Here is a 21,770-nt window from a genome sequence, read left to right on the forward strand (position 1 = left end):
ATCCACCAAGTGAAGAGGGTGTGTGTGGTCGCCATAGGAGTAACTAGACATTTGTCAAGGGTCAGAAACAGTAGAGCAGGCCTGCTAGAGAGTCAGCAGAATGTCCTGTGTGTCCGTGCACATTGTTACCTAAGCCTGACTGGTGCTATAAGCAAGGTGGCCAGGCTCTGCGTTAGCTTGTCCTGAGTTTGAAAGCACAGCACAGTGGAGCCTTGGCTGCTCTCGTAATTCAAGATTTCCTTACTGTGGAGACTGAGACAGACTTGGTGAAAGCTCTATAGCCAATAGACATGCGGTCTGACTTGGTGTCTGTGATTGGAAATTCCAGTGCAGTGCGCCTCACAAAGAATATTCTTGTCTGTTCTATGACTCTCTTTTTGTCTTTGTCATAGGAAAGGAACTTCTTGGTACCCAGCCAGCCCGTCTCCTCTATTCTACTTCATTCACAGCTATCATCCATGTTCCTGAAACTTAGAGACCGTCACTAGAAACTAATATCCCTTTAGACCCTGCTAGTACAATACTTGAATCTTTAATTTTTACATTTCTCAGACATTGCGTTTTCAGCTAGAAAATGAATTTAGTATAGGGCTGACACCCGCCCTAGTGTCTCTCCTTTCCTGATCTTGGCTAGTTTTTTCTAACACTGTCATTGTTAAAGGAGAGTGATGGTTTCCAAGATCTTGTGCTCTGAGTGAGTCTATTTAAGTTCCATTTCTGCATGCAGGGACTCTGTTGTGTTAACCACCATCTCTAAGAATACTCTTGAGTTTGGCTTCTCTCCATCTACTTTCTACATTTGTGTGTCCAAGCTGCTCCCCACCCTGGACTGTTTGCTTCCTGCCTCTTTGCATTTCCAAGTCCTTGATTCTCCCCAGCCTGAGTGTCCTTCCTCTGCGGATGTTGTCCCTTCCCACACGGCAGGACCTGTGTGTTTGTCTTTCAGTTATTTGCCCGCAGCACTTTTCATCCTGACACTGGTACACATGGATAGGATTAATTTCTATTGAACTTAAAAGTTGTATTTTTATACTGCTATTCATTATAGGTAATTTAGTAATTGAAGAAAATGTAAAGGGTGAAATGAAAAATACTAATATACTGGGGAGGCCTCCCTTTTCTGATCAGAAATGGAGGAGGATTGGGTGTGAGGGAAGGGGAGGGAAAACCAAGCTCAGAATGTAAAGTAATTAATTAATTAATTAACTAATAAAATATACAAATGGAAAACACAGCTACCACATCACCAAGTGCTGAGGTGGATGAGGGGAACGGGATCCTTCCACACTGGGTAGGAGTGGAGTGGAAACTTCTGTACCCACTCTGGAAATTAGTCTGGAGGTTTTTCAAAAACCAGAAATAAAACTACTCCATGACCCAGGCCAGAAAACATGTTAATGTACTACTCTCAGATGTGTGTGTCTTAGTGTTTGTGTATGGTTGGCCTGCCTGCCCATTGATACCTAAGCCCATATTCATCTTTAGAAGCTATACAATGGCGAATAGAAGGTTTCTTTAACTACTCCCCCATTGTACATGTGACTTCTTCCAGTGCCACTGGTAACACATGTGCTGTCAGAAGCATTGTAGCAGTACTTCATGTGTTACATGGCTGTGACTTCAGGTATCCTGTATTCTGCTGAGCAAATGGAATTTAGTGAGGGAAACAAGAAGGCAGGGAAGACAGCTGGATGAGGAAAGAAGAGTCGGGTGGGGTGGGAAGAGACTCTCCAGGACAGACTTCCTTAAGGGCTTTGGGAGGAGTGGACATCATAAATTTGGACTCATCTCTTTGGATACATGTGTTAATAATGCTGGTTACTCACATCAGGTACCCTTTCTATTTAGTATTCAGGCTTTTGTTGAGACAGACAGATGTGACTTAATCACGAACACTTGGATATTATGCAAGTCACTTTCTCTCCTTATCCTGTTGCTCTTACAAAATTATATACTGACTAAGCATGTCTAGTCCCCAAATTTAGGTCAGAAGGGCTAAAGAATTGGAAACGTTGCAGACATGATGATCATCATGGAGAAAATTCCATAGTTGACTACATATGGCAAATCTCATGTGACAAGCAGGTGACCTATAAGTGCTGTGTAAGAGGTGTGTGGGAAACATCAATAAATCTTGTGTTTACACATGAGTGTCACTTTAAAGATTTATCACCTATATGAAAAGAATTCTGAAATCCAAAACATGTCTGGTTTCACTCTGCTAGGTTGAGGGATGCTCAACCTGTATTATGCTGTTGATGAGCAATGAGTTTATGGTGCGTTCCTTTAGTGTGGTTATCTGTGCTGTGAATGGTCTTCTTGGCATAGATTTATATTCGTATAAAACTTGTTCAAAGTGTTGGTTTTTATATTAGCTTTGGAAAGTAAGTCAGAACACCTGTGAATGTTCTTTTTTGGAATTCTTTAGAAAGTGTTGGATCTTTTTACTTTTGAAAGAATGTGACAAACCTCTAGGCCTGGAGCTTTACTGAAAGCCAGGTAGTTTTTTTCTCCCTCCATTGCTCCAATTGTCTTCGTGTGGTCTGCAAAGTCATTCTGGTCAGGCTTTGTTCTTCCTGTGTCGATTTGATAACTGGATCATAGTCTATCTTTCTTTTTCAGTTTGTCATATTAGTTAGGTTCATTAATTCAGAGTTGGACTTGCGGGTTTTTTTTTTTTTCCTCATTTATTTCTCTGTTCTGTGATTTGAAATATCAGTAGTCTAGAATTCCATTTTTAGGTTTGCCAGAGTGGGCTGGAGATACAGAGCTTGTAAGTTAAGAGAAGTTGCTGGTAATGGCAGATGCACTAGGTCAGGGGTCAGCAAAGGCTAGGAATGTTCCTTATGTTGAAGAGTATGTGCACATGTGGCTGGATGTGGCAGAATGTTAGTGACACTGTGTCTGTGGTCAGAAAGCTGAGAGAGGGGACTCTTTCTCCTTTTATTTAGTCCATGGCTCCACCTCATGGGGTGATAACTACCTACATTCACAGTGATCCTTCCACTGCAGAAAGTCTTTTTGGAAAGGCTATCCAGACATGCACAGAGGTTTGTCTCCTTCACTGTTCTAAATGCCATGAAGCTGACTATAAAGAGGATGTTGCCATTACTAAAGATGCTTGCTCCATTTCATCATGATGTCAGGCTGCAGCTGGCAGCCACCACTGAGTCCTGAAGGAAGTGTTCTGAGGACAGGGCTTTGCATACTTAATAGTAAAGGACGCGAAGGACAGTGTATGGACACCTTTGTTGCTGAGTTAGTATTGTTTTCTCCCCCCACCCCCCAAAGATAGAAACTGTGTTTCTTGTTCTGGGTCACACTGAAAAGTATATATTCCATTAAATATTGGCAAATTATCTTATATGAACTACAAACACAGAATACATGGCCACGATCTGAAATTTCAGAGCTAGTGTTAAAAGTATATCCTGCTTGTTAGGATTGTAAAGCGCAGGTTAGGTGTGAAGAGGACACTCTGTGAAAACTGACAGAAGCAAAGCTCTCCCAGTTCCCTAATTGAAGATGTTCTTTGCCTATTGAACTGGGGCTGCAGGTGAACGTGTCCTGTGCTGAATACAGTTATTCTAAGTCAGGGCCTAAGTCTCTGTAGCATTATTGTTGAGACAAAAGGCAACTGAATTGAAAATTGAAAAATGAAGACCAGTATTTTGTGATCAGGGTCATTTTTGTAAGGAATTGTATGAAGTGCACACAGAGGTGGCCAGCATCAGTATGCTAAATATCCACACAGATGTGGCCAACCTCAGCATCCTAAATAACCATATAGAGATGACTAGCCTTGGTATTTTAAATAAGCATTTTAAAAGTCTTTGTTAAATCTTAAGTTTTTGTTGCTTAGAGCGACAGTAGAATCCACTAATAAAAAGCCGCTTTTCTTAAATGTCAAATTACATGTGCATAAACTCTAGAAACCACAGCTATTACAACTGTGAATACATATAATATATACATCATTATTTATTACTAAGGTTTAGATGAACTGCTGGCATAGTAATAATAGTTCTTTGGTAATAAACCCTTGTTTCTCAAGGGCTATGTTTTTAAGTCACATGATTTGTTTATTTATAGTTTAAATATCAACAGTGTACTTAATGCTTTGTTTAAAAAATAGCCTTTCTGCTTTGGTCACTTGTGCTGATCCTGATTCGCCCTCGCCTTCGGGTTTGTTTGTTTGAAAAAAAAAATGCTTAGTGTTGGTTCTACATTTTTACATTAGTCTTAATTTTATTTATTTTAAGTTTTAACTGTTACACAAAACCATGTAAATTATACATCTTTGTGAAGCAACATGGTATTTCTAGGTGGCCATTGTATACTGTTCAAAATCGCTAAAACATACATATTTCCCCAAATATTTATCGTTTCTTTGTGGAAAATTTCAAAGTCCTTTCTTCTTGGTTTTTCTTCTTCTTGTGCCTGGCGTATGTCTAGGGTCTTGCATGCATTAAACATGCTCCAATCCCAGGTACCATGTTATGCTTTGAGACAGACAGACAGACAGACAGACAGCAGACACACACACACACACACACAGAGGGAGGGAGGGAGGGAGGGAGAGAGAGAGAGAGAGAGAGGGAGAGAGGGAGAGAGAGAGAGAGAGAGAGAGAGAGTGTGTGTGTGTGTGTGTGTGTGAGTGTGTGTGTGTGTGTGAGTGTGTGTGTGTGTGTGTGTGTGTGTGTGTGTGTGTGAGTGTGTGTGTGTGTGTGTGTGTGTGTGTGTGTGTGTGAGTTGTGTTTTCCCAAGATTCTAGTGCTTGCCTTCTGATGATCACTAGCAGGAAGCAAACAGACAAGGTTTGGGGAGGGGGTGTGTGCCTCCATTTCTCAGGATGGAAATGCAGTGTAAGGCCTCAAAGGTTACATTAGCTTGTTCCCTGACCTTCTGTGACTCCTGCTGTGCAGGTATGAGCCCTGAGCAGTTGGAGGAAGTTTGATGAGTGAACTGAAGGTGGTTTGAGCTCTGCCTTTCTGGCAGGAGGTGGGCGGGGGGGGGAGGGGGGAGCTACAGCAGAGGTAAAGGACCCTAGTGGTCCTTTAATTTATTTAGAGTACGGTCCTGTGCCAGAGGCCATGGACTCCCTGGCTAAGAGTGATAGGTTCTGTATTGTAGACAGTCCAGTGTCATTTGGCAGAGGCCAGAGGCTATCATCCACTTGGCACAACATTGTAGAGCATTTATCTAAATTATACTTTGAGATATCTAAAACACTATGCTGTTGCTGGCACCATGCTTAATGGAGTACAGAGTAGTACCCTGGGAAGTCTGTGCCCTTTGTTATCAGTATTGGGTCTGACGTTGGTCTTGAATGATTATATCCACCATTGTCAAGTCTGTACAACCTTACAACATTCAGAAAGAGCTGACCATGGGTGTATTTATAAACCTGGTTCTGCCTAGAGCCACAGACTGACCAACAGAGCCTGTGGCCGCACTCCCATTACTCCCCTATACTGTAACACTCGCCAAGTCCATCTGTTTGTGTTTGCAGTGCTGAGGCTTGAACCCAGGGCCAACACTTTACCACTGAGATATTTCTCCAGTCCTACTTGCCTTGGTTCTTTTTACTTCCAGGTCCAGTCCTTCCTGTTCCAGGTGGTTTTGCCTCTGGGCTGCACCTGCCTTTGGAGCTTTGTACTTACTCAGTAGTTCCATGATGGTTTTCTGTGCTGTCTCTTAGACACATCCTCTAACCTTTTTTAAAGATTTATTTATTTATTTATTTATTTATTTATTTATTTATTTATTTTATGTGTATGAGTACACTGTAGCTGTACTGATGGTTGTGAGCCACCATGTGGTTACTGGGAATTTGAATTTGTTCGCTCCTGTCAGTCCCATTCACCCTGGCTGGCCCATCCTCTAACTTTTTAGATACTCTCTGGCATTGTCAAGGGGCAGGCAGTATTCTGTCACAGTACTCTTCAATTCATTGTCTCAGTTTTTCATTAGCGTTGTTTCTTGTTTTTGTCCTAGGTCCTTTTCTGTCACTGCAATGAAATGCATCAGGCTGGTTCTTCTAAGGAAGAAGGCTTATTCAGGTCAAGACTAGAAGTCTAAATAGTATAGTTGCTGGCTCTGCTAGAGCCAGTTTGGCCTCAGGCCAGTCAGCACAGTGCTGGAACACTTCATGGTAGATCACATCTTGGGGGTCTCCTCGTGGTGAATTCACATAGGAAAAGCAGAGAGGCTGGGGAGCAGCCAGGCTTGTTCTGCACAGTGTTGCTTTCAAGAACTGACTCGGGGCCCATAAAAACCACCACAGTCCCTCTGAGAGCAGTTCCCTCTGAGAGCAAAGACTGTCCCCTCCCATGCCTGCACACACTAAGTATTCCCACTTTTTAACGCTCTAGGACTTTGTAACACTGCTCCACTAAAGATGAACCCCTGGGGGACACTCAGACTGTTAGTCTGAGGCACCATCTGGCATAGTCTCACTGATACCAATCTAGTGAGCATTTGTTTTAACAGATCCTGGGTTGGGTACACATCATATTGAAGAAAATGATTATTTTTTAGACATACTTTTTAACCCACAAAAATACTTCCCAGTTATAAAATTGAGTATCTAGAATGCAGTGTGAGGCTGGGTCTATCTCAGCTGGTGGAGTTCTTGCCCATCATGTATGCATAAAACTCTGGGTTTCATCTCTACCACCAAGTAAATTGGGCGTGGAGATGAAAGCGAAAGTATCATAAATAAGGTCAAGACTATCTGCCACTGTCTGAGGCCAGCCTGGGCTATACAAGACCTTGTCTGTTGAAGTGAATGAATGAACGAACAAATAAGAATGTAGTAATTTGCATTATGGTGACAATAATTTAGAGACATTCTCCTAACTACAAATTGATCAGAGTTGCAGATTTGAAGGGAAGTATCCTTACTTTAATAGTAAAATTTTCCCAAATAAATGGTTTCAGTGTGTTACATGTCTGTTACTGCTTATGAGTAATTGCCTGCTCTAACATATTCCTTTTTTATTATGATTGACGTATGCTTCTTCTCTTCTCTTTTCCTCAGACAAAATCGAAGAAGCACAAAAAGAGCTTAATGGGGCAGAAGTTTCCAAAAAAGGTAAGTTAAAAAAAAAAAAAATCAACCTTGTGTGACGTCATTCTTTCAGAGTTGCCCGTAGGATCTCTCAGAATTATGCCTTCCCTGCCAGAAGCTGGTGCTGAAGTTCTGGACGTCCTGGGCCGTCTCAGCACCACCGTCAGTGTGTTTCTCTGGTACCCGTGTCCCACTGCTGGCAATAGAAAAGAGGGCACTGCTCCTTTGGGAGCGCTGCAGGAACCTGTCACGTAGTAGCATAGGCCGTGTGGATACCGTGATCCACATGTATGTTCTGCTGTAAGACAGGCATGCTTGGTTGAAGAAACTCATGCAGGATTTAAAAACTGTTAATTATTTCAAAGGACGGTGATGACTTTGTTAAATAAGAAAAATCTCAAATACAGCATATAAACAATTTTTTCCATGTATGTGAAAACAGGTCAGGGGTGTGGCCTCCTATATGTAGCAATAAATATGTGTAAACACACGTACGGGGTTGGGCACTGTTTGGCTCTATTTATGCAGATATGCTTTTGGAGTGGCAGGAAGGGAGAGCACTGGACTGTATTGCTCTGAACTATACAGTGGCCATAATTTGTGTTAAAAATCAAATCGATATGCAAAAATTGATCTTAAGGCAGAAAATATCTCGTCTTCCAGGTACTAAAACCTGTGAGAGGTGGGCGCTGCATGGGAGTGCCCCCACAGCAAGGTCTCTTAGCAAGAGGGTGGCGTCTCTCTGTCATTGGGGGAGAAGATCACGGTTCTCTTAGTGTTCATTTTCATGATTTAGTGTTTCCATTTCCTTATTTTTTTTCCATTTTTTATTAGGTATTTAGCTCATTTACATTTCCAATGCTATACCAAAAGTCCCCCATACCCACCCACCCCCATTCCCCTACCCACCCACTCCCCCTTTTTGGCCCTGGCGTTCCCCTGTACTGGGGCATATAAAGTTTGCAAGTCCAATGGGCCTCTCTTTGCAGTGATGGCCGAGTAGGCCATCTTTTGATACATATGCAGCTAGAGACAAGAGCTCCGGGGTACTGCTTAGTTCATATTGTTGTTCCACCTATAGGGTTGCAGTTCCCTTTAGTTCCTTGGGTGCTTTCTCTAGTTCCTCCATTGGGGGCCCAGTGGTCCATTCAATAGCTAACTGTGAGCATCCACTTCTGTGTTTGCTAGGCCCTGGCATAGTCTCACAAGAGAGAGCTATATCTGGGTCCTTTCAGCAAAATCTTGCTAGTGTATGCAATGGTGTCAGCGTTTGGAAGCTGACCATGGGATGGATCTCTGGATATGGCAATCACTGGATGGTCCATCCTTTGGTCACACTTCCAAATTTTGTCTCTGTAACTCCTTCCATGGGTGTTTTGTTTCCTATTCTAAGGGGCAGAGTGTCCACTCTTTGGTCTTCGTTCTCTTGAGTTTAATGTTTTTAGCAAATTATATCTTATATCTTGGTTATCCTAAGTTTCTGGGCTAATATCCACTTATCAGTGAGTACATATTGTGAGAGTTTCTTTGTGATTGGGTTACCTCACTCAGGATGATGCCCTCCAGGTCCATCCATTTGGCTAGGAATTTCATAAATTCATTCTTTTTAATAGCTGAGTAGTACTCCATTGTGTAAATGTACCACATTTTCTGTTGAGGGGCATCTGGGTTCTTTCCAGCTTCTGGCTATTATAAATAAGGCTGCTATGAACATAGTGGAGCATGTGTCCTTCTTACCGGTTGGGGCATCTTCTGGATATATGCCCAGAAGAGGTATTGCTGGATCTTTCGGTAGTAATATGTCCAATTTTCTAAGGAACCGCCAGACTGATTTCCAGAGTGGTTGTACAAGCTTGCAATCCCACCGACAATGGAGGAGTGTTCCTCGTTCCTCTTTCTCCACATCCTCGCCAGCATCTGCTGTCACCTGAATTTTTGATCTTAGCCATTCTGACTGGTGTGAGGTGGAATCTCAGGGTTGTTTTAATTTGCATTTCCCTGATGATTAAGGATGTTGAACATCTTTTCAGGTGCTTCTCTGCCATTCGGTATTCCTTGGGTGAGAAATCTTTGTTCAGTTCTGAGCCCCATTTTTTAATGGGGTTATTTGATTTTATGGAGTCTACCTTCTTGAGTTCTTTATATATATTGGATATTAGTCCCCTGTCCGATTTGGGATAGGTAAAGATCCTTTTCCAATCTGTTGGTGGTCTTTTTGTCTTATTGACGGTGTCTTTTGCCTTGCAGAAGCTTTGCAATTTTATGAGGTCCCATTTATCGATTCTTGATCTTACAGCACAAGCCATTGCTGTTCTATTCAGGAATTTTCCCCCTGTACCCATATCTTCAAGGCTTTTCCCTACTTTCTCCTCTATAAGTTTCAGTGTCTCTGGTTTTATGTGGAGTTCCTTAATCCACTTAGATTTGACCTTAGTACAAGGAGATAGTAATGGATCAATTCAAAATCTTCTACATGATAACAGCCAGTTGTGCCAGCACCATTTGTTGAAAATGCTGTCTTTTTTCCACTGGATGGTTTTAGCTCCCTTGTCAAAGATCAAGTGACCATAGGTGTGTGGGTTCATCTCTGGGTCTTCAATTCTGTTCCATTGGTCTACTTGTCTGTCGCTATACCAGTACCATGCAGTTTTTAATCACAGTTGCTCTGTAGTACATCTTTAGGTCGGGCATGGTGATTCCACCAGAGGTTCTTTTATCCTTGAGAAGAGTTTTTGCTATCCTAGGTTTTTTGTTATTCTAGATGAATCTGCCGATTGCCCTTTCTAATTCGTTGAAGAATTGAGTTGGAATTTTGATGGGGATTGCATTGAATCTGTAGATTGCTTTTGGCAAGATAGCCATTTTTACTATATTGATCCTGCTGATCCATGAGCATGGGAGATCTTTCCATCTTCTGAGATCTTCTTTAATTTCTTTCTTCAGAGACTTGAAGTTCTTGTCATACAGATCTTTCACTCCTTAGTTAGAGTCACGCCTAGGTATTTTATATTATTTGTGACTATTGAGAAGGGTGTTGTTTCCCTAATTTCTTTCTCAGCCTGTTTGTCCTATGTGTAGAGAAAGGCCATTGACTTGTTTGAGTTAATTTTATATCCAGCTACTTCACTGAAGCTGTTTATCAGGCTTAGGAGTTCTCTGGTGGAATTTTTAGGGTCACGTATATATACTATCATGTCATCTGCAAAAAGTGATAATTTGACTTCTTCCTTTCCAATTTGTATCCCCTTGATCTCCTTTTGTTGTCTAATTGCTCTGGCTAGGACTTCAAGTACAATGTTGAATAGGTAGGGAGAGAGTGGACAGCCTTGTCTAGTCCCTGATTTTAGTGGGATTGCTTCAAGCTTCTCACTATTTACTTTGATGCTGGCTACTGGTTTGCTGTAGATTGCTTTTATCATGTTTAGGTATGGGCCTTGAATTCCTGATCTTTCCAAGACTTTTATCATGAATGGGTGTTGGATTTTGTCAAATGCTTTCTCAGCATCTAATGAGATGATCATGTGGTTTTTGTCTTTGAGTTTGTTTATATACTGGATTACGTTGATGGATTTCCGTATATTGAACCATCCCTGCATCCCTGGGATGAAACCTACTTGGTCAGGATGGATGATTGTTTTGATGTGTTCTTGGATTCGGTTAGCAAGAACTTTATTGAGGATTTTTGCATCAATATTCATAAGGGATATTGGTCTGAAGTTCTCTATTTGTGGGGTCTTTTTGTGGTTTAGGTATCAGAGTAATTGTGGCTTCATAGAATGAGTTGGGTAGAGTACCTTCCGTTTCTATTTTGTGGAATAGTTTGTGAAGAACTGGGATTAGATCTTCTTTGAAGGTCTGATAGAACTCTGCACTAAACCCATCTGGTCCTGGGCTTTTTTTAGTTGGGAGACTATTAATGACTGCTTCTATTTCTTTGGGGGATATCGGGCTGTTTAGATCATTAACCTGATCTTGATTCAACTTTGGTACCTGGTATCTGTCTAGAAACTTCTCCATTTCATCCAGGTTCTCCAGTTTTGTTGAGTATAGCCTTTTGTAGAAGGATCTGATGGTGTTTTGGATTTCTTCGGGATCTGTTGTTATGTCTCCCTTTTCATTTCTGATTTTGTTAATTAGAATGCTTTTCCTGTGCCCTCTAGTGAGTCTGGCTAAGGGTTTGTCTATCTTGTTGATTTTCTCAAAGAACCAGCTCCTCGATTGGTTGATTCTCTGAATAGTTCTTCTTGTTTCCACTTGGTTGATTTCGCCCCTGAGTTTGATTATTTCCTGCTGTCTACTCCTCTTGGGTGAATTTGCTTCCTTTTGTTCTAGAGCTTTTAGGTGTGTTGTCAAGCTGCTAATGTATGCTCTCTCTAGTTTCTTTTTGGAGGCACTCAGAGCTATGAGTTTTCCTCTTAGAAATGCTTGCATTGTGTCCCATAAGTTTGGGTATGAAGTGGCTTCATTTTCATTGAACTCTTAAGAAGTCCTTAATTTCTTTCTTTATTCCTTCCTTGACCAAGGTATCATTGAGAAGAGTGTTGTTCAGTTTCCACGTGAATGTTGGCTTTCTATTATTTATTTTGTTATTGAAGATCAGCCTTAGTGCATGGTGATCTGATAGGATGCATGGGACAATTTCAATATTTTTGAATCTGTTGAGGCCTGTTTTGTGACCTATTATGTGGTCAATTTTGGAGAAGGTACCATGAGGTGCTGAGAAGAAGGTATATCCTTTTATTTTAGGATAAAATGTTCTGTAGATATCTGTCAGATCCATTTGTTTCATAACCTCTGTTAGTTTCACTGTGTCCCTGTTTAGTTTCTGTTTCTATGATCTGTCCATTGGTGAAAGTGGTGTGTTGAAGTCTCCCACTATTATTGTGTGAGGTGCAATGTGTGCTTTGAGCTTTACTAAAGTATCTTTAATGAATGTGGCTGCCCTTGTATTTGGAGCATAGATATTCAGAATTGATAGTTCCTCTTGGAGGATTTTACCCTTGATGAGAATGAAGTGCCCCTCCTTGTCTTTTTTGATGACTTTGGGTTGGAAGTCAATCTTATCAGATATTAGGATGGCTACTCCAGCTTGTTTCTTCATACCATTTGCTTGGAAAATTGTTTTCCAGCCTTTCATTCTGAGGTAGTGTCTATCTTTTTCTCTGAGATGAGTTTCCTGTAAGCAGCAAAATGTTGGGTCTTGTTTGTGTAGCCAGTTTGTTAGTCTATATCTTTTTATTGGGGAGTTGAGACCATTGATATTAAGAGATATTAAGGAAAAGTAATTGTTGCTTCCTGTTATTTTTGTTGTTACAGTTGGCATTCTGTTCTTGTGGCTGTCTTCTTTTAGGTTTGTTGAGGGATTACCTTCTTGTTTTTTCTAGGGCGTTGTTCCTGTTCTTGTATTGGTTTTTTTCTGTTATTATCCTTTGAAGGGCTGGATTTGTGGAGAGATAATGTGTGAATTTGGTTTTGTCGTGGAATACTTTGGTTTCTCCATCTATGGTAATTGAGAGTTTGGCTGGGTATAGTAGCCTGGGCTGGAATTTGTGTTCTCTTAGTGTCTGTATAACATCTGTCCAGGCTCTTCTGGCTTTCATAGTCTCTGGTGAAAAATCTGGTGTAATTCTGATAGGCTTGCCTTTATATGTTACTTGACCTTTTTCCCTTACTGCTTTTAGTATTCTATCTTTATTTAGTGCATTTGTTGTTCTGATTATTATGTGTCGGGAGGAATTTCTTTTCTGGTCCAGTCTATTTGGAGTTCTGTAGGCTTCTTGTATGTTCATGGACATCTCTTTCTTTAGATTTGGGAAGTTTTCTTCAATAATTTTGTTGAAGATGTTTGCTGGTCCTTTGAGTTGAAAATCTTCATTCTCATCCACTCCTATTATCCGTAGGTTTGGTCTTCTCATTGTGTCCTGGATTTCCTGGATATTTTGAGTTAGGATCTTTTTGCATTTTCCATTTTCTTTGATTGTTGTGCTGATGTTCTCTATGGAATCTTCTGCACCTGAGATTCTCTCTTCCATCTCTTGTATTCTGTTGCTGATGCTCAAATCTATGGTTCCAGATTTCTTTCCTAGGGTTTCTATCTCCAGTGTTGCCTCACTTTGAGTTTTCTTTATTGTGTCTACTTCCCTTTTTAGGTCTAGTATGGTTTTGTTCATTTCCATCACCTGTTTGTATGTTTTTTTCCTCTTTTTCTGTAAGGACTTCTACCTGTTTGATTGTGTTTTCCTGTTTTTCTTTAAGGACTTGTAACTCTTTAGCAGTGTTCTCCTGTATTTCTTTAAGTGAGTTATTAAAGTCCTTCTTGATGTCCTCTACCATCATCATGAGATATGCTTTTAAATCTGGGTCTAGGTTTTCGGGTGTGTTGGGGTGCCCTGGACTGGGCGAAGTGGGAGTGCGGGGTTCTGATAATGGTGAGTGGTCTTGGTTCCTGTTAGTAAGATTCCTACGTTTACCTTTCGCCATCTGGTAATCTCTGGAGTTAGTTGTTATAGTTGACTCTGTTTAGAGATTGTTCTTCTGGTGATTCTGTTACAGTCTATCAGCAGACCTGGGAGACAGATTCTCTCCTCTGAGTTTCAGTGCTCAGAGCACTCTCTGCTGGCAAGCTCTCTTACAGGGAAGGTGCGCAGATATCTTGTGTTTAGACCTCCTCCTGGCCGAAGAAGAAGGCCCAAAACAGGACCTTTCTCAGAAGCTGTGTTGCTTTGGCAGGTCCCAGAAGCTGTCAGCTTCTGTGGTGCAGACTCTCACCTGTGCAGACTAAATTCCTAAGTTCGGTGGAGTCCTGGAACCAAGATGGTGCCCGCTGCTCCTGAGGCTGACGCCTTTCGAGCCAGGCGGACACCTGTCCTCTGGTCCGGACGGTGGCCGGCTGTCTGCGGCCCGCAAAGGGTGCTGCCTCAGCGGCTCTGTGGCTCCGCCTGTCCCAGAAGCTGTCAGCTTCTGTGGTGCAGACTCTCACCTGTGCAGACTAAATTCCTAAGTTCGGTGGAGTCCCGGAACCAAGATGGCGCCTGCTGCTCCTGAGGCTGAGGCCTTCCGAGCCAGGTGGACACCTGTCCTCTGGTCCGGACGGTGGCCGGCTGTCTCCCATTTCCTTATTATATTCCCTAATTTGAGTGGACTAGTGACAGAATAAAAAGAGCAAACTAGAACGCCAGTGGAGGCCTCTGTCTGTCTATCCATGGCCAGCTTGCTTGCTTGCTTGCTTGCTTGCTTGCTTTCTTTCTTTTTCTTTCTTTTTTTCTTTCTTTCTTCCTTCCTTTCTTTCTTTCTTTCTTCCTTTCTTTCTCTTTCTTTCTTTCTTTCTTTCTTTCTTTCTTTCTTATTTTTTCCCCTTTTTCTCTTTTTATTCTTCTATTTAAGTCTAGACTGATAACTAACTGGGCAATTTCAGAGAAAAGACTTAATCTCCGAGTCTCCGTTCCTTGTAGCAGCTTTGGGTCTATTCGTGTGTGGCATTGTAGCAGAGTTAGTATCTTCCTTAAACCTCCCCCATCACTGCTCCCTGAGAACTCAGATAGGAATCTGGCTCTTGATGATTCTTGGAGAAAAGCCAGACAAGAAAGTTTGCACACTACTACAGTCATGCTGTCCCCTTGAAAGATACCTGGCCAACCTTGCTCCATGACCACACTGTGGTATATAGTGGACTGAGAACAGACCCCTTGCTATGACCACACTGTGGTATGTAGTGGACTTAGGACAGGCAGGCCCCTTGCTATGACCACCCTATGTTATGTAGTGGACTTAGGACAGGCCCCTTGCTATGACCACCCTATGTTATGTAGTGGACTAAGGCCCCTTCAGACATTGTTGCAGCCAGCTCTGCTCACAACCAGGAGTGGGAAGAGCTGCTCCATGCAGAACTAATGTCATACGTGTTCCCCGCTTTTCTCCTGGCCAAAAAGTTCTCACAGAGGAAAGGCCACAGAGGTCGGAGGGAAGAGGCTGAGTAGCGAACCTCCCTCCGAGTAACTGTAACTGAGCAGCTCTAGTTGGCAGGTGGCGCTGGGGCCAAACTCTGAGTGAATAACAAGTGACCGCGGTTTGCTCTCTGTAGCTGCTGCCTTTAGTTCTTTACACAGAAGTCCTGGCAGGTGAAAGCAAACAGTTCCTTTAGCATGGAAGTAAGAACAGCAGCTCCTCTCCTTGGGCACAAGGAGGAGAAGGCTTTGCCTAAGAGCAGTGCTGAAGTCTCATGGCTATTTCCTTGTTGACTTACCTATTTTACATGAAGAAAACCCACTTGTTCTGTGAAAGGAGGCCATAGGAAATGGAGTTACTTGGCTTTGAATGATGGTGTGGCATCAGGATGTCAGGATGTCTGGAAACTTCTAACATGAGCAAGGCTGTTTTTGCTTTGTTGATTTTATTTTGATTTGGCCTTTTATTTTACACTTCCTGGTAAATGGTCCTAAAATGCTGATAACTAGCAATTTTTCCTCCTGGCCATGAAAGAGCCGGATTCTCACCTGGTCCTGGGCTCTCCCCGCCTCTTCTCATACCACTCTGTTTATGGTTCCGATGAGTCACTGAAGCTCAGTGGCAGGCTGCGTAGTGAGGCTCCTTCAAAACCAAACCCGACAAAGAACTTGTCCATGCATCAAAGTACAGTTTGTTTGTTTTTTGTTTGTTTTTTTTAAAGTGTATTAAGGAAGGCAAATATGCCTAATATAGACCCTGACTTTGATAGTAATACATCACTAGGATAAAGAAACGACTTAAATGGGCTGGAGAGATGTTCAGAGGTAGAAAGCCCTGGCTGATCTTCCAGAGGACCCAGCTTCAATTCTCAGCACCCACATGGCATCTTGCAACTGTCTGTAATTCCAATTCCAAGGGATCTGGCAACCTCACACAGACCTACATGCAGGCAAAACACCAGTGAACATGAAAATAAATAAACCTTTAAAAAAAAAGCAACTTAACAAAAAAAAAGGAAGGCTAAATAATGTTCAGTTTAGACCCTAATTTGGCCAGTCACAAGCCAGTGGGATAGGGAAGGGACTTGAATTATGCTAATGCACCTATCCTACGCTTTTTATCTGCTTATAGATAAACACTAGTCAACGTTGATTTAATTTAAACAGTTCGGAGGTAGCTGTGCACCTGAGGTGGTCACACCATCCCTCAATGTCCATGTTCCCCTCCCCAGGTGTTGTCCACTTGTTCTTTTTAATCATTTGGAAGAGGGCATAATTGGCTCCTTATTTCCCACCTGACAGTGAAGCAGATTCCAGAGAGACTAAATGTATTTAATGTGTGCCTACCACAGAACAACAGTGACTGTGTGAGAAGGGAATTATTTCTAAGCATAACATTTAAGTTAGCTATAAATTATGCTTGCTCGTTCTTAACTTGTACTGTTCTTCACAGTATTTGTCAGATAGCATTTAAACAAAATGTTCTTACCAACATGGTACTGGAACTCGAGTAACAGAAGAAACAGATCAGTTCCGAGTAGGTAGCCTGTGTCTTTGTGTAAGTGTTTGTGATAGTGCTCTAGTCTCTGTGGAGATCGATTTCCATGTGGCCAGCTTGACCTGGAAGCTGGGACCCTCCTGCTGGTCTCCTAGCGGGGTTGCAGGCAGGCATCACCACAGCCTGTTCAGGTTATCTGCTGCTTCTTGAATCAGTCTAATGCTTTGTTTTAAAATAGTGGTCAATGGTATTCATCGGCAGTGTAGACATGTAATTGTTCCTTTATGAAGTTTTAGGACAGCCTGGTAACTGCAGGTGAGACATCCAGGCTGGAGGTGTTCCTTCCCAGTGCTTCTAGGCTCCCAGTGTGAGTGGATGTAAAACTGTTTCATGTTTTACTTCTTTGATGACTAAGCTTAAAACGCACACACACACACACACACACACACACACACACACACACCAGAAGACTGAACACATTCAATTTATTTGAGCAAAGACCCATTTCCAGGTTGCCCTATACCCAGAGCCCTGTGACGTGAGCGTGGGAGCTGGGAGTCTGTTCAGCTGGCTGCCAATACTGCGTTGAGGTTCAGCTGCAGCAGCAAGTTCTGTTAGGTTATAGTTAGATAGGAGCTCGGAGTCAAGGGACTCTGGCACACTGGGTGGCCCCAGAAGTCTAATTCTAGTGTTAGTTTGTCTTCCTCCTTGTGAATTTTGCCATTGCCGTGTGTACTTTCAGAGTGCCTTTGAATACACATGAATTCTTGACTTGGTTTCCCTTCCTCAGCACCCCCTCACCCCCCCACCCCCACACACCCCCGTGCTGCGACCCTCTGCCTGCAGCCATGGCCAGCTTTGTCATTTGGGGGTTTATTTCTAGTAAGACAAATATTCTCTGCCATAATCTTACAACCTTGTCCCCATTTTCTTCTAAGAGATTTCCACATTCAGATTTAAAATACTATCCAGGGTTGTGGTTTTGATTTTTGGGTGTTTGTTTGTTTTGTCTTTGCTTTTGTTTTAATACCATTAAGCAACTCTGGTGAGTTGACTGAACAGGTAAAGGAACTTTTTTGCTAAGCCTGATGACTTGAGTTCAAGTCTCACCACCCACATGGTGGAAGGAGAAAACTGATTCCCACAGGCTGACCTCAGACCCCTCCCCATCCTCCCCATGCACTGGGGAGCACACCCCCCGACACCACACACTAAATAAATGTACAAATGTTTCAAATACGTTTAATTGTTTTAATATAGTCTTCCAATTTATTTTTTGAAGTGAATAGTCATTGCCAATATTTTTTCTTTTCATTATTTTTTGAGATTTTATTTTATTTTATTTTTTCTGGTTTTAGAGCTTTATTGTAGGAAGGTAGGGAGAAAGAAGGTAGAAAGAAGGAGGCGGTCCATGGCCGCATTGGGGAGAGGAGGGGGTAGAGATGAGAGTAAGGAAGGTGAGAGCTTTAAAGAGCTTTTGAAATAAAAAAAAATGCTTGAATTAGTTTCTTAGGTAGCACATTGTTGGGGTAGCTTGTGTTTTGATAATATGTGTAAGATTTAAGTAAACTGGGCAAAGGCACATTGTTACCAGTAGCTGCCTTACTCTGTAGGCTCCCACAGCACACCTTCTGGCGCCTGTCCATTGTAGTTCACACACTGGCTGGCCCTGTCCCACCCTTCCCTTCTGTCCTTCAGTGTCTGTAACCATGCTCATGTCTCACTGGGTGGCCATGAGGTTTACTGGTCAGGTTTCACATTTGACTTGTAGGACTTTCTATCCCTGACTTATGTCACTTAGCATAATGACCCCCTATTCTGTTGAGGTTATGACAGATATGGGATTTTATTCTCTTTATGGTTGAATAGTATTCCACTCTGTGTATACTACATTTTCCTGTTCAAATTTTCTTCAGCCATTTACCAGTTGCTCAAAACTCCCACACTTCCATAGCTGTTCTGAAAGTGCAGTACGAAACCCAGAGGTGTAAATGCCTGTGTTGTAGTCTGTGAGACCATTATGGACATTTCTGTCTTTTGTGCCTCTTAAATTGTATTATATAGCTGGTTCATTAGATTTTTCTCTCCTCCTTGTCTGTATGTGTTGATACTGACATGTACATGGGCTCTGAACTGTAGTGGGACCCTCAGGTTTGGTTTTCAGTGTTTGACACTAGAAAGTTTTTTTTTCACAGCTATTTACATTTTAATATTCTGTAGGAATAAATTATTTGGTTTTTTTTTTTTTTTATTTTTTGGATTAGGAGAGGCAAATGAGCCGTATTCATAGATTAAGCTCTGCTCATACAGATGGGGATGGATTGGGGGATTTGGTTGCTGGTAATATCTTCTACTTTCTTCATAAAGATCTTAAGTGTACATGCTGGGGGCTGGGAGGGCTTTCTGTACTTAGTTTTACCCCCTTCATTGAATTTATTTTTTTATTATTTTGATACTGGGGAATGTAATCTGAGCCTCAGATATGACAGGTACGTGTCATATTACTGAGCTGTATCCCCAGCCCCCTCCCCCAAATTTTTTTAATTAATTGGGACATTTATTTAATTCTGTTTTACTAAAAAATACTTTTTAGTTCTTGTCTGAAGATAAAATGCCAGATAATTCTATAGATAGATTTTTATCTAATCATCCACCTGAATTTTTCCTTATTCTGAAAGTCTGTACATTGGTATGGTTTTGTCCTATTATTTGGGAATAATCAAGGTTCTATTTTTTGCTCTTTACATCATTGCTATGGTTTTACTTTTTCTTATTCACTTGGGTTCAATAAAATGGTGGCTGAATAGGTTGTGTGTAGGCCAGTGGGGTGGCTCAGCAGGTACACGTGGTTGCAGACCCAGGACACAAGCCTTATGACCTGAACTGAACCTGCAGCACGCACGCTCACAGAGGTGAAAGGAGAGGACAGACAGACTTCACAGATGTTCCCTGAGTGCTGCAAGTGGTCAATGTGTAGTTCCACACTTCTGCTGTGTGGCCTCACAGCGCACAGGCTCACAACAAACAAAGAAACAGAAGTTAAGCTTCAGCTTCTGACCTGAGTACAGACAAAAGTGGATTTTCTTAGGTCAGTTTGCATCTTTTCTGCATATTACTCTCTCTCAACAAATCCTGTGGGGGTTATCCTATGTCCAGTTCTTCCCAGCAGGGCTGCTTTCCTTCTGACACATTGTATTCTAGTTGCCAGAGGTTTTTGTTTTAAAAGTAACATCCATAAACCATCTTTCTGTATGTGAGCAAGAAATAAGGCTGACAGGGGTGAGCGGTTTGTGTGAGTGAACAGGACAGAGAATGGAGGGAGTAACCAAGTAGCAGACAGACTGCTCCGGGTTGGTTGACCCCAGACTACCCTCAGTTACCAGGGAGCTGGAGCCAAGGTTGTGCACCTCAGAAGGGAGCGACAGGAGGACAGCCAGGCAGGAAGCAGGCCACTAGATCCTGGATCCCAGGTGGAGTGGAAGGAAGAAAACTAGACTTTCTTACCCACACCCAAATGTTATGTTTTGTTTTAAGACATTTATAATATAAAGGAATTTCTAGGTAGTAAAAAAATTGGTGATTTGATTTTCAAATTGTTTTCTAAACTCAATTTTAAAGGTGATGGCTAATCTGGACTAGAGTGTGCTTTACTGCTTTAATTTTAAGGGCATTCTCGTAAAAATATCGTGCTGAGTATAATAATGAAGATAATTAGAGCATTATCAGCAAGAAGGACGGTCCTCATGGAGCATAGCGATTTGGGTGGCAGAATGGAAACGTTGGGCAGATATCATTAAATTAAAACGCAATGTTAATATACTTCATGGTAAGATAAAAATGCTTTTTTAAAACATTCTACAGAAAGTATATACAGTAAAAACACTTGAAAAACTCATTTGGGTTTGAAAATTTAACAGTTTAAATAGCAAATATTCATGTCCATAGAAGAAACACTAGGGTAGTGATTTAGACAAATACCTGGAATCCAAGTTCTTTAAAAGGATGGGCCTGCTTTTCAATTTCAGTATTATATGGAAACTAACACACATCTATCTGTATTCTACTGAGAAGTTGTGGTATTATTAGGAAAAATGAATTTTGGTGAACACATTTAATGAGAATTTACTTTAAGTAGAGTTTATAAATCCACTTATCTTGGCCAGTGCCGTGAGCAGACTATGGCGCAAACTCTGCCAGCCAGCCCCACAACACCAAGAGGCAGTTCCACTCCCAGGTGCTCTAACACACACAGAATCAGAGGATCAAAGGATCCCCAGGAGTTTGGTCACAACAGGATCTCAAGGTCCTAAAGGCATCTTGACTTCCAGGAGCTTGGACACACCCAGGATCTCAGGATTCTAGGATCCCAGAATCACAGGATCACAGAACAGCTTGACTCAGAGGAGTTCTGACACCACCAGGATCACAGGAAGGACAGGCTCTAGTCAGACATAGCCAGGGCAGGTAGCACTAGAGATAGTGAGATGATGGGAGGCAAATAAATGTAAGAACATAAGCAACAGAAACCAAAGTTACTTGGCATCATCAGAACCCAATTCTCCCACCATAGCAAGTCCTGGATTCCCCAACACACCAGAAAGCAAGATTCAGATCTAGAATCACGTCTCATGATGAGGATAGAGGACATTAAGAAGGATATAAATAACTCCCTTAAAGAAATACAGGAGAACACAGATAAACAGCTAGAAGCCCTTAGAGAGGAAACACAAAAATCCCTTAAAGAGTTACAACGAAACACAATCAAACAGGCGAAGGAAATGAACAAAACCATCCAGGATTTAAAAATGGAACTAGAAACAATAAAGAAATCACAAAGGGAAACAAGCCTGGAGTTAGAAAACCTAGGAAAGAGGTCAGGAGTCATAGATGCAAGCATCACCAACAATGCAAGAGATAGAAGAAAGAATCCCAGGTGTAGAAGATAACATAGAAAACATTGACATAACAGTCAAAGAAAATGCAAAATGCAAAAAGCTCCTAACCCAAAACATCCAGGAAATCCAGGACACAATGAGAAAAGGAAACCTAAGGATAATAGGTATAGAAGAGAGCGAAAATTCCCAACTTAAAGGGCCAGTAAATATCTTCAACAAAATTATAGAAGAAAACTTCCCTAAGCTAAAGAAAGAGATGCCCATGACCATACAAGAAGCCTACAGAACTCCAAATAGACTGGACCAGAAAAGAAATTCCTACTATCACATAATAATCCAAATACTAAATGCACAAAACAAAG

At 41.7% G+C, this 21,770-nt stretch overlaps 1 protein-coding gene across 8 annotated transcripts in view; it reads left to right on the forward strand.

Moving 5' to 3' along the window:
* The window catches only part of Hivep1 (human immunodeficiency virus type I enhancer binding protein 1), a 133,132-nt gene that overhangs the window by 64,219 nt on the left and 47,143 nt on the right, over positions 1-21,770 (forward strand). For 6 of the 8 annotated variants that reach the window (XM_006516839.4, NM_007772.2, XM_017315359.2 and 3 more), the window contains one exon: positions 7,043-7,096. In XM_006516839.4, coding sequence (XP_006516902.1) covers positions 7,043-7,096 — 54 coding nt within the window. Of the gene's footprint in view, positions 1-6,001; positions 6,063-7,042; positions 7,097-21,770 lie in introns of those variants that run through there. The other 2 variants (XM_006516838.3, XM_017315360.1) reach the window with 1 other exon arrangement.

Source organism: Mus musculus, chromosome 13 (assembly GCF_000001635.26).
Source record: "Mus musculus strain C57BL/6J chromosome 13, GRCm38.p6 C57BL/6J".
NCBI classification, from domain to species: domain Eukaryota; kingdom Metazoa; phylum Chordata; class Mammalia; order Rodentia; family Muridae; genus Mus; species Mus musculus.